Source organism: Cavia porcellus, unplaced genomic scaffold (genome assembly GCF_034190915.1).
Source record: "Cavia porcellus strain 051 isolate PalLab524CR breed Dunkin Hartley unplaced genomic scaffold, mCavPor4.1 scaffold_18, whole genome shotgun sequence".
NCBI lineage: Eukaryota > Metazoa > Chordata > Mammalia > Rodentia > Caviidae > Cavia > Cavia porcellus.
This window is the reverse complement of record NW_026947501.1, coordinates 28166679-28179239: the sequence shown is the minus strand read 5'-3', so window position 1 is coordinate 28179239 and position 12561 is coordinate 28166679. Positions and strand designations below refer to the sequence as shown.

Here is a 12561-nt window from a genome sequence, read left to right as displayed (position 1 = left end):
CTAACCATAGGTAGTATTATGGGACCTGGCATGCCCCGTAACGAAATCATCTCCTCCCCTCGGGCTGCGGAGCCGGGGCGTCAGTTTGGAGACACACAGCCGGGAAGTGTCTACTCCAGAGAAGCAGTGTGTGGCAGAAGATTCAGGTCAATTTTCCGCATCCGTATCCCAGCAACACTTTAGGCTGCTGGAGTCCTTCCGGGGCGGAGGTCATCATGGCGGCGGCCATGGCTCGGCTCGGTCTGCGGTCAGTCAAGCACGTTCGGGTTCAGTTTTGCCCTTTCGAGAAGAACGTGGAGTCCACGAGGTACCGGAGAGGGTGGGGAAGGGCTCCGCCTTACACCTCCCTCAGCCTTAGCGCTCACACCGCCTTCCCTCCCTCGTAGGACCTTCCTCCAGGCGGTGAGCAGCGAGAAGGTTCGCTCCACCAATCTCAACTGCGCGGTGGTTGTGGACGTGAGGCATGACGGCTCTGAGCCCTGCGTGGACGTGCTGTTCGGTGGGCATGGGTGGGGAGATGGGCAGGAGGGGCGGCAGGCTCCCCAGCCGCGCCGTGCCCCTGGGTGCCTGACTCCCGTGGTTGCCTCTTCCCAGGAGACGGGCATCGCCTGATTATGCGAAGCGCCCACCTCACGGCTCAGGAAATGTTCGTTGCCTTCGCCTCCCACGTCCAAGCCAGAAGCGTTGCAGAGAGCGGGGAGAAGCCAGGAGCTGGTACTGGGCGCTGACAGCGAGGAAGAGACCAACAGATTGATTTTGACTTAGGACTAGGAAACTTACCTGAGAAGACGTTGATTTAAACATTCAAGTAATTATTGGAGGGCTACGGAGAGGCTAGGGACCGGGTCTGGGGAGCTGCAACACTTCTGGGGCAAGATGGGGTGTGACGGGTCTGGACAAACCGAGGCATTTTTCACTTTATCACTTACAGTTCAACACCTGAATTTGGCCTTTTCCACCACTCAAAGTACCTTTTTTTTTTTTTTTTGGTACCAGGGATCGAACTCACCACCTCGTGCTTGCCAGGCAAGCACTTATGCTGCTGAGCTTTTTTTTAAAACCCAAACTAGTTTTCTCCGTTCCCATCTTCCTTAGTGGTTTCTGCTGCTCTTAATTCACCCCCTCGTGAAAGCTGACTTCCTCTTGAATCTTTCTCTTTTCCTAACTATAAAGGCATGTTATCCTCATCCTTCTTTTTATTTTCTTTATCTCTGGGACATCCTATCCTCTGTATCATAAACCTTGCATTTCTGTTTGGTTCTTCTCAACTTGTATGCTATAGTAAGTTAACGCACTGTCAACTTCCTCCAAATGCCACCAACAAGCTTTGTGTAAAATAAAATTGATAATCATACATGTATATATGTTTGCCTCATCTACCTGTCTTCCCCATACTTTTTAGAAAGGTTATTCTGGCCTCTTTGCCTGTATATTTCGTCTATGAGTACAAAATAGTGTGTAATTTTTAAAATCTCTTTAAAATGATGTCTCCATTCCCACTCATTGTCTTGTATCTCTGTTGCATTCTTTTATCTGCTCTTCCTTTTTCTTAATCATTTTTGCTGCATAATTTTATCTTTCCAAAGCACATGACTGTGGTGACCTGAAACAAACAGTGCCGCCTAAAGTGAATTGGTTTTATTGGCCTTGTTTCTTGTTTTGTTTTGTATTTTTGGTCTTTTTTGAGACAGGGTTTCATGATACAGTTCAGGCTAGCTTTGAACTCACTATGTAGCCCAGGCTGGACTCGAACTAGCAGCAATCCTTCTGAGTGCTGGGATACAGGTGTGTGCCAGCCATGCCTGGCTTCAAGTAACTTTTCATTAACAATTAATGTGGATTGGGGCTGGGGATTTAGCTCAGCAGCATAAAGCGCCTGCCTTGCAAGTGTACGGTTGAGAGTTCGGTCCCTGGTACCGATAAAAATGAAAAAGACCAAAAAAAAAAAAAAAAAAAGAAAGAAAGAAACAATTAGTGTGGATCATGAAATGAATTTAAAGAATTAAATCAACCTTCAAAAAGTAAAATAGTAAAATTTTTCAGAGTGCATGTTACATGGACTTAGAAGTATTCTTTCTGGAAACTATAATTGTGCTGTGTGTTTGCGTGTATTGGATTATTTCTTACTGTGGATTATAGAAAGAAAAAAAAAAAAAAAAAAAAAGGTAAAATCTCCTGCCATAGAGAACTTCAGAATGCCCAGCTAGGCAAGCAAAGATCTTTTAGACACTGGCTGTTACTGATTTGGCCAAATACATTTCCTATGACCCTCCAATACCATTACTACTTTTCTGCCTAAATGTGTTCAAAGCATGTCTCCCTGCACCCCACCTACCTTTAAAAACTACTCGGCAGCAGTATAGTGCAACAACCAGCCAGAGTGCCTAAAGTTGAAATTGCAGTTCTATCCTTAAGTAGCTGTGTCACTTTGGATAAATTAATCTGTCAGTGCTTGCTTCCTCATTTGCAGTACAGTTGGCCCTCTATCCATGAATTCTCTGTGTTTGGATTCAGTGATCCTCAGATTGCAAATATTTAAGAAAAATATACATAGCTTTTTTTGTTTGTTTGTTATTTTCCCCTAAACAATACAGTATAACATACTTACATGGAATTAGGTATAAGGGATTTAGAGATAACAAACTATGTGGGAGGATGAATGTAGGTTATATACAAATACAATGAAGTTTTATGAAAGAATTTGCGAATGGGCCATGTAAGGGATTTTTAGGGGTTCTGGAACCAATCTTCCATGGATACTGCACAATAACTGTGCCTACTTTACAGAATTGAAAGGATCAAGTGAATTAACCATAAAGTGCCTACAGTGCTGTTAGAAATGCTATGTAATTATTCAAGAGGATTATTCTACAATGAAAATAACACAACCTGCATTTGGCTCCCTACACCATTCTGGTATTTCTCTTTTTTCCAGTTTTTTTGGGACAGGGTCTTGCTATATAGTGCAGGCTGGTCTTGAGCTCACTATGTAGCCAGGCTAGCCTCAAACTCATGACAGTCCTCTTGCTTCAGCCTCCTGAGTACTGGGATTACAGGGGTGTACTATCCTACCTGGCCCCTTGCACCATTCTGTGCCATTCTTTATCTATAAAAATGAGAATGGTTCAACAAAGAGTGGATGCTGGTAACAAGTTTATAGATTATGATCTTGGAGGAGGATGTTTTTGAGCTGGACTTGCTGTGTACTCCAGCCTGACCAACTCTTGGTGATCCTCCTGTCTCAGCCGCTGGAGTTCTGAGATCACAGATGTATACCACCAAGCCTTAGATTATGAACTTGAAGGTGGTAGTTTTCTGTGTCCCCAGCATCTTGCATACAGGTAATACAGGTACAGTAAATATCTGAATTTTCAGGTATTTGTGGAATTCTGCTGCTTGTGGCTATGACTAGTCTGGGTAACTCAAACACAGGTATGTAGCAGGTACACAGGTATGTGAACCAAGTACAACAGTAACAAGAAAGTAACAGGACTGAACACTGGGTTTGCTCAGGTAACTGTTCAGTGAATAAGAAGTACATCAGTGGAGAGTAGGGTCAGGAGTCGGATTATAGTGAAATGTAAATGGGTATATTGCATTAGTGTTATGATGACAAAAGGTGTATTGCCCCATGTACATGTACCAACTTCCTACAAGGAATGTAACCATTTGGGGAGGAATCTCACTATATAGTTTAGGCTATCCTTGAACTCACTATAGCCCAGGTTGGCCTTTGAACTCACTGCAGTTCTCCTGCCTCAGCCTCCTGAGTGCTAGGATTTCAGGCATGTGCCATCACACCTGGCTAACTTGTGACTATAAACAAAAATTGAAAAAGTATAAAAAATCATTTGTATTTAAATTTTAATAATGCATCTAATCTGATTTGCATGGCAATATATATTTAACAACATTTTTTAAAAGCTAAAATAATGATTGTGGGTAAGTGTGACAATTGCTAGAGGGACACCAAGGATATACACCAAGCTGAGGGGACACAGTAGCATACACTTGCAATCCCAACACCCAGGAGGCTGAGGCTGGAGGATCGCCTTAAGTTTGAGGCTGGCAAGGGCTGCACAAGACCTTGTCTCAGAAACAAAAAACAAAACAAACAGGCTGAAGATTTAGCTAAGTGGCAGAGCATGTGGTTACTGCCCTGTGCAAGACATGGAACTCAATCCTCAGCATACACATTCACCACACACACAGTACAGACAGAATAAGGTTTTTGTTTTGTTTAGCATGGGATGGACTTCTTTATGAAAATACTGCCCTCCCCTCAGTACTAGGGATCAAATCCAAGACTGTGCAGAGGTCATCCCAGCCCTTTTTTGATTCTTGTATTTTGAGATGGGGTCTCATTTATAAATGTTGTCCAGACTTGGCTTGAATTTGCATTCCTGCTTCAGTCTCCCAAAGTACTGGGAAAATAGCTTCTATGTTGCACTGTGAGTGAGAAGGTAACTAGAATCTAAATTGTACATGTGAACTACTATCAAAGGTAATGTTGAAGTTTCTAGATCAATTTGAGGTACATATAGTATCTCCACATTATTGTTCTAAGCTATTGTTTGCCTAAGCTTCTCTTGTTTCTTAGGGCTGTAGGGGGTTAAATACCTTTTACTAAGTACAAGCACCATTATTATGAGCCAAAGCTCTTTAGCAAGCTTGCAGCCTGAGGGCCACCTACCCTTTTTAAATGTTATAATAAAAATAAGTAAAAGAGAAGCTTTGTAGCTTACATTATATATTCTCTATGTGGCCCAAAGACAATTCTGTGTTCATTCAGTATAGCCTAGACAAGCCAAAGAGTTGGCGATTTGCTTAAAGAATTGTACGCTGAAGGGCTGGGGTTGTAGCTTGGTGGTACAGTGCTTGGCTAGCATGCACCGGCATTGGGTTGCAGTACAGCATTAAAAAAAACAGCAACAGGGGCTGAGGATTTAGCTCAGCGGCATAAGCACCTGCCTTACAAGCAGGCGGTCATGAGTTCGATTCCTAGTACTGATAAACATGAAAAAGACAACCACCCCCCCCCCCACACACACACACAGCAACAACAAAAACGTGTCTTTCAGAGTCAAGGGATTCCTGGCCAAGAAGCAAAAGCAGAATCACCCCCTTCCTCAGTGGATTCGGAAAAAGGACTGGTAAAATCAGATACAACTCTTTAAGAGGAGACACTGGAGGAGGGCCACGCTTGGACTAAGGAATTACACATGAGCTGCAGCATATCTACTCTAGAAGGTCACAAGATGATACCTTCTTTATCATGGTCAGGATTGTGTCACCATATGAAGCTTAACAAATACCACTGGCAGGACATTTGAAGATGCTTAATCAAGAATCCTGTTCTTTTTCTGTGACCAGCACTAGTGAGTCAACAATAAATGTCTAAAGCCTTAAAAACCACACACAAGATTGTATGAAGTGGCACACGCCTGTAATTCCAGCACTGGGGAGGCTGAGGCAGGAAGATTGTGAGATGAAGGCAAGTTTGAGCTACATAGTTCAAAGCTAGCTTCAACTACACGGCGATACACTGTCTTAAAAAAGGCAGATAAGACTTATCTAAAGTCACGGGATGACTTAAAGATAGCTAAAACCAGACCCCAGATCACCTCTTTGACCCTGTCTCTGCCCCACGAGGAAAAAGACGCAAGGTGAGCAAAGTGATACAGCTTGGTTCAGATACACCTGCGTTCGAGGCCGGTCACTTCCCAGATTGGGTCTGAGCAGTGTTACTTGTACTGTACTTTCTAGGCTACGGTTTTCCTCCTAACTTGAGGCAGGAATAGCGCCTCGTGCTAGTACATAACTGTATCGACGCCAATAAAACGCAGTGGCAGAGTGCGCGCGCCTTGGAGCCCACGCGGGGACCAGCTCTCCACCCGGAGGGCGACAGCGCTTCCGGTCCGGGGGTGGGGGGCTTGGCCTGACGTGGCGGGGCGGGACTTCCGGCGGGAGGTGTCCACCCGCCGGGAGGGCGTGCGTGCGGGCAGTGCTGATAGGTGATTACTGCGGCTCAGACGCGAGCCGGAGAGCCAGGGCGTGCGGGCAGTGAAACCTGGGTTCCACTGCCACCTCTGTATTCCCGCGACGCTGACACGGCGACTAGGATGGCTCGAGGCGAGCGACGGCGACGCGCTGTGCCGGGAGAGGGAGCGCGGACAATGGAAAGGGCACCTCGCGGCGGCCCCGCACGACGCGACGGCCGGGGTGGCGGGGCCCGTAGTGCGGCCGGAGGAGCGGCTCTGGCGGTCGTGGTGCTGTCTCTGGCTCTGGGCCTATCGGGGCGCTGGGCGCTGGCTTGGTACCGTGCTTGGCGGGCGGTCACGCTGCATTCTGCGCCTCCAGCGCTGCCCCCGGACTCCTCCAGCCCCGCGGTAGCCCCGGACCTCTTCTGGGGCACCTACCGCCCTCACGTCTACTTCGGCATGAAGACTCGCAGCCCGAAGCCCCTCCTCACCGGTAACCGGGCCCCGGGGCGGGCAAGCAGGCGGACTGTGAGCCTGGGCGCCCCGGCTTCCTGCCAGAGCAAGAGCGGGGAGGCGTGAATCTGGAGATATACGCCTTCCTGCCAGAGCAAGAGCGGGGAGGCGTGAATCTGGAGATATACGGAGAGGGAGGACCCCGAAGTTATTGGAGAACCGAGGGACAGGTCCCCTGCGCTCTTTGACTTACGTGGCCATTCTACCTCCAGGACTGATGTGGGCGCAGCAGGGGGCCACCCCAGGGACCCCTAAGCTCAGGCACACGTGTGAGCAGGGGGACGGCGTGGGTCCCTATGGCTGGGAGTTCCACGACGGCCTCTCCTTCGGGCGGCAACACATCCAGGATGGGGCTTTACGGCTCACCACTGAGTTCGTCAAGAGGCCTGGGGGTCAGCACGGAGGGGAATGGAGCTGGAGAGTGACTGTAGCGTCTCAGGTCAGGGCTCAGGATACCCCTTTCTCAGCCCAGACGCCCTCCATCCTTCCCTTGCTGGCGGCAAATGCAGAATGAAGTGGGGGTTAACAGCAGAGAAAACAAATCTGGCTGCCTCCCTTGAATACTGCCTTAAACACTTCTCTGTATGACCAACTCCCTACCACTTCTAAGCCTTGATTTCGTTTGTAGGAGATAGCACAAAAATGTACTATGATTTCCCAGAACCTTATGCAGGCCTCTTCTGGGCATTCTGTTGGGTGAACCTGTATAGCATTCTCAGTGTAGGAGATAGCACAAAAATATACTGTGATTTCCCAGAACCTTATGCAGGCCTCTTCTGGGCATTCTGTTGGGTGTACCTGCTGAGTACTGCCAGATGTATATTTACAAATTTACTCCTGCCAGGAGATCCCTTTCCCTCAGTAAGACTGATTTTCAAAAGAGATTACCAAGTAATGCTTTTTTTTTTTTTTTTTTTTCTATTTTCCTCTGTTGTCCCTTGTCACCTAGGCCTCAAGTACTTCTGCCCTCCCTTTGGTCTCCCTGTTCTTCTATGTGGTGACAGATGGCCAGGAAGTCCTAATTCCAGAGGTCGGAGCTCAGGGGCAGTTGAAGTTCATCAGTGGGCACACCAGTGAACTTGGTGACTTCCGCTTTACACTTTTGCCACCAACTAGCCCAGGGAACACTGCCCCCAAGTATGGCAGGTAAGTTGAGAAAGAGCTGGTGAAAGGAATGTGATGGGATACCAAGTGATAGGAATGGTGTGATCCCTCACACTGCCTTTTCACTAGTTATTTCCAGGCTCACCAGTCTCCTTGTTTCCTGCATTGGGGCCTCCCATTCTGATTCTCAATCATATTTCCTTTTGTAGCCCCCTTTCCCTGAATATTTTTTATTTGTCTTCTTGCCTTTAAGCTACAATCTCCTCTGGTCCTCCAACCCTGGACTGCCCCTGCTAACAGAGATGGTGAAGAGCCGCCTCAATAGCTGGTTTCAGCATCGGCCCCCAGGGGCCTCTTCTGATCGATATCTCGGCTTACCAGGATCTCTGAAATGGGAAGACAGAGGCCCAAGTGGGCAAGGGCAACTCTTGATACAGCAGGTGACCCTGAAGGTCCCCTTTTCTGTGGAGTTTGTGTTTGAATCTGGCAGTGCCCAGGCAGAAGGAAACCAAGCCCTTGGGCAGCTGGCAGGTAGCCTACTGACCCAGGCCCTGGAGAGCCATACTGCAGCTTTTCGGGAACGCTTTGAGAAGACCTTCCAGCTAAAGAAGAAGGGTCTGAGCCCTGGGGAGCAGGCATTGGGTCAGGTTGCTTTAAGTGACCTCCTAGGTGGGATTGGCTACTTCTATGGCCAGGGCCTGGTATTGCCAGATATGGGGGCCGAAGGGTCTGAGCAGAAGGTCGACCCAGCCCTCTTTCCACCTGTCCCTCTTTTCTCAGGGGTGCCTTCCCGATCATTCTTTCCACGAGGCTTCCTTTGGGATGAGGGCTTCCACCAGCTAGTGGTCCAGCGATGGGAACCTCGCCTCACTCGGGAGGCCCTAGGCCACTGGCTGGGGCTACTCAATGCTGATGGCTGGATTGGGCGGGAACAAGTACTGGGGGATGAGGCCCGGGCACGGGTGCCCCCAGAATTTTTGGTGCAACGGGCAGCACATGCCAACCCCCCAACCCTGCTGTTGCCTGTGGCCCACATGCTAGAAGATGATGACCCAGCCAATTTGGACTTCCTCCGCAGGGCATTTCCCCGCCTGCATGCCTGGTTCTCTTGGCTCCATCAGAGCCAGGCAGGGCCAGTGCCACTCTCTTACCGTTGGCGAGGCCGGGATACAGCCTTGCCCACCCTCCTGAACCCCAAGACACTGCCCTCAGGGCTGGATGATTACCCCCGGGCTTCACACCCTTCAACAACTGAGAGGCACCTGGACCTTCGATGCTGGGTGGCCCTGGGTGCCCGTGTGCTGTTTCGACTTGCACAACAGCTAGGGGAGGCTGAGGCAGCTGCTGAGCTGGGCCCCCTGGCTGCTTCACTGGAGGCAGAGGAGGGCCTGGATGAACTGCACTGGTCTCCAGAGTTAGGGGTCTTTGCCGACTTTGGGAACCACACAAAAGCAGTACAGCTGAAACCTAGGCCCCCTCAGGGACTGGTTCGTGTGGTGGGCCGGCCCCCACCTCGCTTACAATATGTGGATGCCTTGGGTTATGTCACTCTTTTCCCCTTGCTGCTACGGCTGCTGGACCCAAATTCACCCCGCCTTGGACCCCTGCTGGATGTTCTCGCTGACAGCCACCATCTCTGGAGCCCCTTTGGTTTGCGCTCCCTTGCAGCCTCCAGCCCTTTTTATGGCCAGCGCAATTCTGAGCATGATCCTCCCTACTGGCGGGGTGCTGTGTGGCTCAATATCAACTACCTGGCCTTGGGAGCACTCTACCACTATGGGCATCTAGAGGGTCCCCACCAGGCCCAGGCTACCAAGCTGCACAGTGAGCTCCGTGCCAATGTGGTAGGCAATGTGTGGCGGCAGTTCCAGGCTACTGGGTTCTTGTGGGAACAATACAGTGACCGGGATGGGCGGGGCATGGGCTGCCGCCCTTTCCATGGCTGGACCAGCCTTGTCTTACTGATCATGGCTGAAGACTACTGAGAGGGATGATGGGAAGCAAGCCAGGCCACTCATGTCATTGAATCAGGAGGGACAAAGTCTTTGGCTTCTGCCTCCAGTTCTTCAAATTCCAATCATTCAAACCTGTCTCAGCTCATCTCAGGTGTCTCCCGTCATCCCACATATCCCTGGGGTGAATGTGAACTCAATAGTCTATTTTTCTAAATAAACTTGGGAAAAACATACCAAACTATTGCTTTTGTTAGCTTTGCTTCACTATGTGGTCTTAGTCTGAGCTTTAAGGCCTCCTGCTATCTTTAGGGAAGCTGAGATAAACAGCCATTATCTGTCCCTTTCAAACCCAGTCAGACTGAGTTCTCCACAAGCAGCTGGTTCACATCTCTTTAATGAGATCAAGGCTCTTGTGTATGTTTTGGGGGGGTGGGTAAAGCTAGCACAGTCCCCCAGTATCACCCTTCACCTCAGGGCTTCAGCCTTTTCAGGCAAATTCTAAAGGGCTGGGAGGGGTTGAGGGGGATTTGACGTGGGACCACAGCTGTTTCTGGTGGGCAAGAGACCCACCTATCCTCCCATCACCACTTATGGGATGTCCCCTTCACTGGAAGCCAGCTCCACAGGAGAGACCTGAGGCGTGGGCTCTGGAGGCAGTGTACAGGGAGAGCAGTCCTCCACCTCCGGTGGTGTAGCACTAGCTCTCACCTCTTTGACTGGCTCACCTTTGCTGGAGTCAGGACAAGGACAGAGCTCAATACCCGAGTCACCAGTCAGGCGACGATAGCGACAAGAAGGGGGTGTGTGAGCCAGGCTCACCCCTGCCCCAGGCTCACCCTCCTGACGAGGGGGGGCACTCTGGTGGGAAGAAACACCTTCCACATTTGTCCCCTCAAAGTGGGCAGGGCAGCTGGATGCAGAGGAACAGCAGGTACATTCACTGGACGCAGTCAAGAGGTGGCCTGGGGCCATAGTATATGGAGGTGGTGGTGTGCCTGGGCGGTGAACCACATCCTCATAGGCTGGGGGTTTGAAGGCGCTGAGAAGGCCTGCAGGGGAGAGAATAGCATGGGTGGTTGAAGACAACTAGGGATGGGGTGGGGTGATCTCATATTAAGGAAAAGGGTGCTTTGAATGTCTGCAAAAGGAAATGGGATGATTCAGGGTGCTGGTTTGGGAGGGCCACTGGTAGTCCAGAGCCTCAAGTCACTCACGAAGGTCAAGCAGTGAGCCGGTAGGGACAGGGCCAGCCCCGTGGCATGCCCCATGATAGGCCAACAAGTTGATCTCACGCTGTCGCTGCTGTTGTTGCAGCCGAAGTTTAGCTCGCCGGTGGCGGAAGGCACAACAGCAACTAAAGAGGATGAGAACAGTCCAGAGGAGCCAGAACCCTGCAGGAGGCAAGACAGTATGTCTCAGATACCTCCCATGCACAGAAAGAGACCCTGCAGTTCCAAAGGAAGGTGGGCAGAAGGACCTGAAAACAGCCCTCCTAGAGACTCACACCAGAGCTCATAGTAGTATGTGCAGCAGCCAGTCTCCCCGCAGCAGTGACCACTTTCACAGAGGTAAGGCTGGTTGTTCACTCCTGGGCACAGCTCTCGAAGCTGGGGGCAAGGAGGCACTAAGAACAGGGCAGATTCTGGTCCAAGGCACTGTCTGCCCTCACCTATTGCATGCATATATCCCACCCCTTAGAAAGATGAAGAGAGTGGGAAATGCTAAGAGGATTGTTCCAAGTATCTGAAGACTGTCATGGAAGAGGATTTGGAATAGCAAGAGAAATGTCTAGAAAACAAACACGGAGTGCGAACATATTTTAGCTCTGCATTTGAGACATCTCTCACAATCCTGGCCCCTCTATGGTTTTTTCTCTTAATGGAATGTTTTGGCAAAGGCTGAGGGCAGACTGAGCTATCTAATGTGTCAGACAATGGGTTCGGATGTAAGGCCATTTCCAAAGCTAACGTGCTTTCAGCTCCCACCCCCAACCATATGCTACTCCGGCCCAAAAACTGGATTTTTCCACCTTTGGGTCTCAGGCTCCCTAGGGTAGAGGGGCAGTGTGAGACCCAGAGCAGTGCTTCCAACCAGATAGAATTGGTGTGGATGAAAAAGGATGAGATCCAGGGCGCGACTCCGGGTTCCGGCTCTTCTCCAATTCCAGCTCCCTCAAGAGAAGAGGCTGCCAGACTCTTGTGACAATAGGCACATAGGAAAAACATCACAAATAACTGCTGCAAGCCAGAGGGAACTTCCCTGGGGCCTCACTATGCCTCTGGTCACTGGAGAGTCACTTACTGCAAGCTTCCACTGCAGCCATGGGATGGAGTCTGAGGCTGCAGGTAAAGTCAACAGCGTCTATGTTGCAAAGTTTAAACAAAGAGTAGAAGGGACAAGTTTAGGAACTCCACAGTATCTTTGACTCCCTAAGTTCCTCTCTGTACCTCCCCTATTCCCCCAAAAGGAAAGGACAGGAGAGGGGAAAGAGAAATGGCTGTCGTGATAGGCTTTTGGAGCTGTTGGGATACCTGCTGTTGCGGCGCCCGAAGTGCCCCCCAGGCCTCCACGCTGCGGTTCCCGCTGCTGGCCCGAGCCATGCCTTCACCTACAGCCCCCTGAAGACCACAGCCTCCTCTACCGCCAGCTGCCCCGCCCCTGCCACCTCTGCCGCCACCGCCATGGTCCCTGCCCGGCCCATCTTCGCTGCAGCCACCATCACTCCGCGACCGGAGCTTCCACCCGGGAGAGCTCCTCCAACTAGAACCCAGGTTGCTCTTTCCAACCAATCAGCACCACCTTCTGATAAAAAGACCAATAGGAGCCGCCCAGAGATTTCTTCCCGTGACCAACCCGCATCAGCGCCTCCACCGCTCTCCCAGACAACAAGAGCTTGTACAGACAAAGACTGGGGAAACGTCCCACCCAGGTCGTGACTGACAGCAACAATAGCCAATATCAACAACAGAATGGGTTTTGACTTATTAACCAATGAATGGTCGCCCAGA

General features: G+C 50.1%; 3 protein-coding genes across 4 annotated transcripts; 2 read left to right on the top strand and 1 right to left on the bottom strand.

Annotated features, from left to right (window-relative positions):
- Nucleotides 1-32: 32 nt before the first annotated feature.
- On the top strand, nt 33-2553 carry Mrpl53 (mitochondrial ribosomal protein L53). Its single transcript, XM_003468975.4, has 3 exons — nt 33-307; nt 387-499; nt 595-2553. The coding sequence occupies exons 1-3, from the start codon at nt 216-218 to the stop codon at nt 726-728; spliced, it is 339 nt and encodes a 112-aa protein (XP_003469023.1). The 5' UTR covers nt 33-215; the 3' UTR covers nt 729-2553.
- Nucleotides 2554-5963: 3410 nt separating this feature from the next.
- Nucleotides 5964-9791, top strand: Mogs (mannosyl-oligosaccharide glucosidase). Its single transcript, XM_013151540.3, has 4 exons — nt 5964-6474; nt 6707-6933; nt 7444-7640; nt 7852-9791. The coding sequence occupies exons 1-4, from the start codon at nt 6123-6125 to the stop codon at nt 9581-9583; spliced, it is 2508 nt and encodes an 835-aa protein (XP_013006994.3). The 5' UTR covers nt 5964-6122; the 3' UTR covers nt 9584-9791.
- Nucleotides 9792-9931: 140 nt separating this feature from the next.
- Nucleotides 9932-12303, bottom strand: Wbp1 (WW domain binding protein 1). Of its 2 annotated transcripts, XM_013151541.3 has the most exons (5): nt 12085-12303; nt 11855-11914; nt 11058-11160; nt 10768-10944; nt 9932-10602 (listed from the first exon to the last, which is right to left on the bottom strand). In XM_013151541.3, the coding sequence occupies exons 1-5, from the start codon at nt 12151-12153 to the stop codon at nt 10142-10144; spliced, it is 870 nt and encodes a 289-aa protein (XP_013006995.1). In that variant the 5' UTR covers nt 12154-12303; the 3' UTR covers nt 9932-10141. The 2 variants fall into 2 exon arrangements, with proteins under 2 accessions (XP_013006995.1, XP_003469025.1); XM_003468977.5 differs by lacking the exon at nt 11855-11914 and having other exon boundaries at nt 12085-12300.
- Between the last annotated feature and the right edge of the window lie 258 nt (nt 12304-12561).